General features: G+C 42.3%; 1 protein-coding gene across 2 annotated transcripts in view; it reads left to right on the top strand.

Annotated features, from left to right (window-relative positions):
* The first annotated feature begins 6,192 nt into the window (after positions 1-6,192).
* Positions 6,193-8,566, top strand: part of ap3b1a (adaptor related protein complex 3 subunit beta 1a) — a 62,034-nt gene continuing 59,660 nt past the window's right edge. The window contains exons 1-2 of one of the 2 annotated variants that reach the window (XM_066646014.1): positions 6,193-6,288; positions 6,588-6,716. Coding sequence is in view for 1 of the 2 variants with exons in the window: in XM_066646013.1 (XP_066502110.1) it covers positions 7,044-7,165 (122 nt within the window). In the remaining variant the exon portion in view is untranslated. Of the gene's footprint in view, positions 6,289-6,587; positions 6,717-6,871; positions 7,166-8,566 lie in introns of those variants that run through there. The other variant, XM_066646013.1, reaches the window with a different exon arrangement.

Here is an 8,566-nt window from a genome sequence, read left to right as displayed (position 1 = left end):
TCATAAATTCAATGTTTTCTGTCTCACGGAAACGTGGGTTAAACCAAATGAATATTTAGCACTAAATGAAGCCACCCCCCTAGGCTATAATTATGCACATAGCCCAAGAATATCAGGCAAAGGAGGTGGAGTATGTGTAATTTACCAAAATACCCTAGAAATTAGTCTTAAACAATGTGACACCTTTTCTTCTTTTGAGGTTCTCTCCACTATTATTACAAATCCGGTCACAAAAAAGGACGCATTTTTATTATGCAACATTTACAGACCACCAGGGCCTTACTTAGAATTTCTGAAAGAATTCAGCGATTTTGCTACAAACCTAGCGGTGTGCAATCATAAAGTTATAATTGTAGGAGATTTCAATATCCATTTCGAGAAGGAAAGTGACCCACTAAAAAAGGCATTTACCTCAATCTTAGACTCTATTGGTATTACTCAAAATGTAACAGGGCCTACACACTACTGCAGCCACACTTTAGACTTAGTTCTGACACTAGGTCTTAACATTGACAAAATTAATATCTTACCGCAATCCTCAGCAATCTCCGATCATTACTTAATTTCATATGAGCTACGTTTTATCCATAATATATGTAAGAACCCTCGTTATTCTACAAGGCGTATAATAAAACCATCTACCGCCCTACAATTTATAGAAAACCTACCAGAACTATCGACCCCAGTTCCAACTCCATCAGACCCAATGGACCTAGATGTACTAACTGACTACCTAGAAAATACCTGTCGATCTACTTTAGAAAAGGTAGCACCACTTAAACATAAAAGTATAAGACAGAAAAAGCTCGCACCATGGTATAACGATAAGACCCGTACTTTAAAACAAACATTACGAAAACTAGAGCGGAAATGGCGATCAACCAAGCTTGAAGTGTTTCATTCTGCCTGGAAGGACAGCCTTATAGAGTATAGAAATGCCCTCACTAAAGCTCGCTCAGCATATCTGGCCTCGCTGATCTCCAATAATAAAAATAATCCGAGAGCACTGTTTAGTGTGTTTTCTAGAATTACAAAAAATCAAGCAGGTTCTGAACAACTAATTCCAGCAACTCTCACCAGTAAAGATTTTATGGACTTTTTTAATAATAAAATTGAGAATATTAGACAACGAACTCAAGCCACAGGATCAAATCCATCCTGGCTGCCACCTGATGTGAATGAAATAAAACATAATATAACTGTAAAAGAAAGACTTGAAACCTTTTACCCACTCCCACAATTAGAACTAGAGAAGATTATCACCTCCGCAAACTGTACAACTTGCACACTTGACGCAATTCCCACAAAGTTGCTCAAAGAAGTACTACCAGCTATTATTGATCCTCTTTTAACTATAGTAAACTCATCGCTTAGTCTGGGCCATGTACCCAAAGCTTTTAAACTAGCAGTTATTAAACCTATGATCAAGAAACCAAATCTTGATGCTAGTACACTGTCTAATTACAGGCCTATTTCTAATTTGCCATTTCTGTCTAAGATCTTAGAAAGAGCTGTGGCCCAACAACTTAGTTCATATCTACATAAGAATCATATATATGAAAAATTCCAATCTGGATTCAGGCAACATCATAGTACAGAGACAGCTCTAGTCAAGATAACAAATGATCTTCTTCTTGCCTCTGATCAAGGCCACGTATCCCTGTTGGTGCTTCTTGACCTAAGCGCAGCCTTCGATACAATAGACCACAATATTCTCATAGAAAGGTTAGAAAACATGGTTGGAATCACAGGGACAGCCCTATTATGGTTCAAATCTTACTTAACGGAACGTTATCAATTCGTAAAAGTAAACAATCTAAATTCAAATTATTCTAAAGTAAGATTTGGAATTCCACAAGGCTCTATTTTAGGACCATTGTTATTTACATTATACATGTTACCGCTAGGCACAGTTATAAGAAACCATGACATTAACTTTCACTGTTACGCAGATGACACGCAATTGTATATTTCAGCCAAGCCCGATGACAAACACAGATTAAAGAAAATAGAGGACTGTGTAAAAGACGTGAAAGGCTGGATGTTGCGTAACTTCCTCCTTCTAAACAGCAACAAAACAGAGGTCCTGCTTTTGGGTCCAAAAGTGACAAGAAATAAATTATCAGATTTAATTTTAGATCTAGCTAACTTTCCAGTTAAACCTGGTTCAGCAGCAAAAAATCTTGGTGTCATAATTGACCCGGATTTATCATTTGATCAACACATAGGTAGTATCACTAGGACAGCTTTTTTACATCTTCGCAATATTGCTAAGATTAGAAATGCCTTATCCCTCCAGGACGCAGAAACATTAGTACATGCCTTTATTACTTCAAGGCTTGACTACTGTAACGCACTACTGTCAGGATGCACCAGCAGCAATTTAAGAAAACTTCAACTAGTTCAAAATGCTGCAGCTAGGGTCCTCACTAAAACTAGAAAATTTAAACATATCAGCCCAGTTTTATCATCACTTCATTGGCTGCCTGTTAAATTCCGCATTGACTACAAAATTTTGTTATTAACATATAAAGCTCTACATGGGCTTGCTCCTGAATATCTTCAAGATACAATTTCCTATTATGAGCCTCCACGTTCACTCAGATCACAGAATACTGGATTTTTAAATGTTCCCAGAATTCAGAAGGCCTCAGCTGGGGGAAGAGCCTTTTCTTATAAAGCCCCCCAACTCTGGAATGATCTTCCAAAAAATGTTCGGGACTCAGACACAGTCGCAATCTTCAAATGTAGGCTAAAAACTCATTTGTTTAGTTTATCATTTGGTAGCTAATGCTCCCCCATAGATAAAGGCGGCAGATCCGGGGGGTCCATGGACACAGGGAATTATAGTATACTGAGACGCTGGTGCTGTCGTCCCGCCGCTTCTCGCGATCACTCAGGTTTGTTGACGGTGGAGCGGAGGGATGCCAGTGTTTCAGGATGCTCCCGTGTCTGTGTGTCCTCCTGGTTCTCTCCTTTTAGTTAATGCTGTCATAGTCAGATCTGCCGGAGTCATTAGCCACACTCTGGAAATTTTCATATTTTCTACTTTACAAACACAAAACAGTTCAAAACTATTTCCATCCCTTTACATCTTTCCGAGTAAACGACTGCCCACCTGTCTGTCTGGACACTGATGGATGACTGTCGAGATCCTCCTCCACTCTTCAGACCAGCTGCCCACGCTCCAGCAACCACCAAGTGCCTTGAAGCTGTCCCTACACTGAAGTTCTCATGGACTACTAACTATCATCACCAGTAGATTGACCAGAGGAGGATGGGTCACCCCTTGTGAGCCTTGGTTCCTCCCAAGGTTTCTTCCTCAGCTGGGGGAGTTTTTCCTTGCCACTGTCGCCCCTGGCTTGCTCACTTGAGGGTTTTACATTTGTCTTTACATTTCATGTCAAATCTTGTCTTACTGGAATTCTGTGAAGCTGCTTTGTGACAACATCAGTTGTGAAAAGCGCTATATAAATAAATTTGATTTGATTTTGATTTGATTTGACATTCACCCACTCACTCACACACTCAACTAATCCCTTACACTCACCCACTCACTCACACACTCAACTAATCCCTTACACTCACCCACTCACTCACACACTCAACTAGTCATTCACACACTCACCCAATCGCTTACACATTCACCCAATCTTTCACACATTCACACACTCAACTAGTCCTTCACTTTTGTCCAGTCACTCAACATTCATCCAGAGCCTCACAAACTCCCCTAGTCCCTCACACACCACTCCCCAAAGAGACAGTGACCTGTGGGTACTTTAAACCCCTCCGGGTATTTTATTATTATTATCAGATGTAGTGGTGTCATGGATATCCGTAAAACAAGGCCTTAAAACTGACCCTGTTTCAGTTTCAGTGTGCACTCTGACCTCAGTGGAACATAAACATTAACAAAGACTGACCCCAGACCTGTGACCGTACACACACACGGAACTGAGCCGTGCACACACCAGCAGTGTAAACGTCTGAGTGGTCTGGTAAAGGTTAAAAGAGTGACTCTTCACCTCTTTAAGGCTTTAAAGCTTAAAGGTCATCCTGAGGTCAGACAAACAGAGAGAACAGAGGGTGGAGAACGCTCCCGGGCTCTGTCCCAAACGTCAAACGTCAGAGGTGTGGACCGAAGGCTCTAAAGCCTATGGGTTAAAGCTTATAACTCAAAATGCCAGAGGACGATATTACTATGTATTAATATGTGAATATGAATAGACGTGTATATTAACTAAACTCTGAGCTGTGTTCTGCTATGATCTGAAGTGAACGCTTATAAAACTCCTTTAAAGACAACGACACAGCAAAACAAACCCCCATCTCCTGTTGGTGTTTCAAGGTGGGACGGTGTGTCCGAGTAAGAAGTGACAATATCTTGTTGTCGGCTGAAGTTGTCTGTAAGTTTTTTTTGTAACACCTTTGCACTCTCCAGAATTTAGAGTCAGTTCCACCTTTCATTCATTCATTCATTCATTCGTTATCTGTAACCCTTATCCAGTTCAGGGTCGCGGTGGGTCCAGACCAGTGGCGGATGCTGGTCTTTCAAGGAGGGGAAGCTCAATTTCGGCCTACATCATAAAATGTGTGGGTTTATTTATACGTAAATTCTACCCTCCGTTCCTTTTCAAGAAAATGATCTGTGACCCTGTCGTACCAACAAGGCGTCTTTTCCAGGGACTTGACTAGTGTCCTCTCAATGGCCAGCAGAGCTAGGCTTGGCCCATGTGAAGTGTGTCCGCCTGTGAGTGCTTTGTGACGGTGGAGGGGCTCAGCAGCACCCGCTGGACAGAAACTGAGATAGAAGTCAGAAAGAGTGATAGAAGTCAGTCTCCAGACACAAGCAGCTACAAAAAACCCACCAGAAATAGAAGCTCGATTTGTCGTTAGTCGTTTTTAACAAAGAAAATGCCGCTAAGAGGATTAAGGAAGTCTCCGGTTCAACTCAGAACAGAATGAAAATGTAATGCTCCCACGGATCTTTACACCAAAGGATCGCTGATTCGCTCATTTCACTGTCAATCAAAATAGGATTCAGCCTCAGACAGATCATCCAATCATCATGCAGAAGCTGAGCGTCCGGGCCAGCCGAGGCCAGCCCACTGCCCCATAGACCCCCAGAGACGCTGAGCGTCCGATGGGCGGGACAAAGCCCAGCATTTATCCAATGACTCGTCTCGTTTCGCTGCACTTCGCTGCTTCGCTATTGAACTCTGTGGACGCTCAGTGTCCTCACTGTTTAAAGCACCGTGAAGCTGCGGGAATGATTGAGAGGAAAGCCGCGTCTTTACCAGTGATAAGAAGCTGATTCTGAACAAAAGTTGAGCGCGTTGTAGTGCATATTTATTCAGTGACATGTACACACAACAGTATATATTTGATCACTTATTTTTTGACATTTTAGGGGAAGCTGAGCTTCACTTGCAGTCTTAGAGCAATCGCCACTGGTCCAGAGCCTACCTGGAAAACAAGTTAGTTACCCACTTATGGAGCAGGTATAGAGCAACATCCTCAACTTTTCAACACCAGATTTATACAGAGAAAACAAACGGGACAACAGCAAACGGCGATAAAACAGCTTCTGAATTTTATAAAAACTTTGGAACCAAATATTAAACATAGTCTTTAAAAACAAAAGTTCAGACGGGCACCTGAAGGCCCTTCAGATTGGACCCAAATAGCACCTTTTAGGTCTTCCGCCATGTTGTTGACATCACCAGAGTGTGGACTTTGAGGACCACAGGGCTTAAGAGCTCCATTTGTGACTGGGCCACTCTCGCTTTAGAAGGCGGCTCTAACAAACCTGTAGTGCCATCTGGCGGTGAATACTATTAATGTATCCTTTCACATTAGGTTTGTTTTCTGCTATGGCTGCTGCATCGTGATTTATTCTTCAAAGAAAACACTCTGTATCATGTTTGTAAAAATACTCCTGAGAAAGATGCAGTGATGGAGCGTTGGACAATTGACCCAAAAGGTGTTGCACATTATAGTACATTATGCTCTTAATAAACTATGGAGGGGGCGGCTTGGTGGCGTCACACAGCTCCAGGAACCTGGAGGTTGGGGGTTCGATTCCCGCTCCGGGTGACTGTCTATGAAGAGTTGGTGTGTCCTCCCAGTGTCTGCGTGGGTTTCCTCCAGGTGACTGTCTGTGAGGAGTGTGGTGTGTTGTGTTCTCCCTGTGTCTGCGTGGGTTTCCTCCGGGTGACTGTCTGTGAGGAGTTGTTGTGTTCTCCCAGTGTCTGCGTGGGTTTCCTCCGGGTGACTGTCTGTGTGGTGTGTTCTCCCTGTGTCCACATGGGTTTTCTTAATCCACTGTACACAATTTATATCGTGCACACAGTGTATTAAGTATTGTTTAAAAGTTAGTACAACACACATAAATTAATACATTTAGATCTATAGTGTGACCTGCACAGGTTGAACATGTGGTAGCTGGGTTCAAGAAGGGCATGACCCTGGGATGGTTGGTCTATGGGCAACCTGTGGGCAGATCTGCTCTCTCTACATGGGGTCCACATGGGCCATAACTGGGATTTAATGCAGAGAAATTATGTTTTTTTTTAATTTACAAGGACCCCATGTTTAACCCGCCCTGGTCCCATCACATACCCTGGGAGACACTGGGACCAACATTTAATCTGTCCAAAACACGCTGGTACCAGCTGGGCTGCACTTACGGGCCCACATGAGAGTGGTGGCAGGTAAATGTATTAACTTTACATCATGAATATTAATTAATAATCATATTTCCCTGGTTTATTGAAAAATAGAAGGTAAAGTGTAAAAGAAAACAAAGGCTCAGTCAGGTCAGATGGTGTCAGGCTGCTGTCATGTGACTAAAACTTCTCCAACTCACACTTCCGTTTGCGTGTGGAAGGAGAAAAAAACTTCCACTGCTGAGCAGAAGTTTGAGTTTGTTTCGAGGTTTTTTATTTTTAATTTTTTATTTAATCTCCTGTGCATACGACGCCGAAAGGCCCGGGTTTCGCCTCACGGTTAACTCCACGGTTAAAGCGTAGCGTTACACCATGTCGGCCAACAGTTTGTCTTACAATGAACAGACGGGGGTGGAGGCGGCGGTGGAGATGGGGCAGGAGAACACACCGACCACCGGAACGGCGTTCAGCCTCTTCGCCTCCGATTTTAAGAAGTAAGTGTGCTTTAAAACACGGAGAGTCCTGAAAAACACCAGCGCATTTTACCGCCTGCCTGTGGCAGCCTGTTGCTGCTGTCGCGCGCTGGCCAACGGTCGTGTTAGCTTCTCGGCTAACGTAACGGATTTATTTACGTCTTCTTTACAAAATACAACACTTTACTGCTCCTTTCTCGCTCTTTGTGTCGTGTAAGACAATATAAAACGTCCACATTACACCACCGCCTCTTACAGGCGATAATAAAAAAGGGGACGTTCGATTAACGTTTTTATTCGCTTCACAAATCATGTCCGTTAAGGGCCAGGTTAAGGAGATGCTTAATAGATCTGCGTTTCTTGAACTTGGAGATGATGCTGATGTGCTACGTGTTTATTGGTGTGATTTTTTTTTAAAGGAATATTCAACCCATATTTCAAACTCTTTGTAAATTTAGTTGTTATGATATAAACAACGTATGAATGGTTTAGTTTGGTGTGGATTGCTACGTTCCAGAGAATCTTCCAGAAACGTAATTGTTGACAGAGATGGTGAAAGTAACCAGACGTTGGTGTGACGTTTGATGACATCATATAAAACAACATTTCAGCTTTTCCCAAAGATTCTGTGTAGATTAAAGACCCACTATGACAGCTCTGGACACATCGAGACCCTGTAGTAGGATGAAGATATATATATATATATCATACATTAAGTGGCTGTGTTATGTTGTAGAAATGGTAAACCATTTTAATTTGCTTTAATTCTCAAAACGATTAGTCGAGGACTTCAGCTCTCTGCTCAAATTGGATTAATACTTTAAACCCGTATGCAATGCAGCTTTTTTGAAGTGTGTAGGACTTAGAAACTCTCCCATTGTCCAGAAAGAAGGCTTTACACCAGATGTTGGAACATTTCTGTGAGAATTAGATGGCATGTAGTCATATAAGCATGGATGATTTCAGAAACGGATGTTGCACAATTTCTTCTGGACAAACACCACTTTTGTTTTTCCCTGAGACGTTGGATGGAGCTCCATGACTCCAAAAAACACACCTCCACAAAGCTTTAAACCACTTTACCAGACACTCGGCATCAGGCATGGTCATCTACAAACCCTGTTCTCACCTGGCATTAGCATGCATCCTGGATGATCGGATCAGCAATTGGCCCGCACTAAGTTCAGAGGTCGTCTGGGATGCATCAGGGTATATCACATCTGTAATGTGGACAGTAATGTGCCCAGATGTGTCGTCACACATCCACTGCGTCACCGTCCTGGTTCCTTTTGGCCTCTTCTTTCGAGTTAAATGAAGCAACATAATATTTCTTACTTAAGCCCCATTCAGATTGGATTAGTTTTTCAGAAAGACGTCTGTAATAAACGGTTTACAGCCCTGTTTGTGATAAAACTCTTGCAT

Source organism: Hoplias malabaricus, chromosome 15 (assembly GCF_029633855.1).
Source record: "Hoplias malabaricus isolate fHopMal1 chromosome 15, fHopMal1.hap1, whole genome shotgun sequence".
Classification (NCBI taxonomy): Eukaryota; Metazoa; Chordata; class Actinopteri; order Characiformes; family Erythrinidae; genus Hoplias; species Hoplias malabaricus.
The sequence above is the reverse complement of the archived record's forward strand: the minus strand, read 5'-3'. Positions and strand labels throughout refer to the sequence as shown.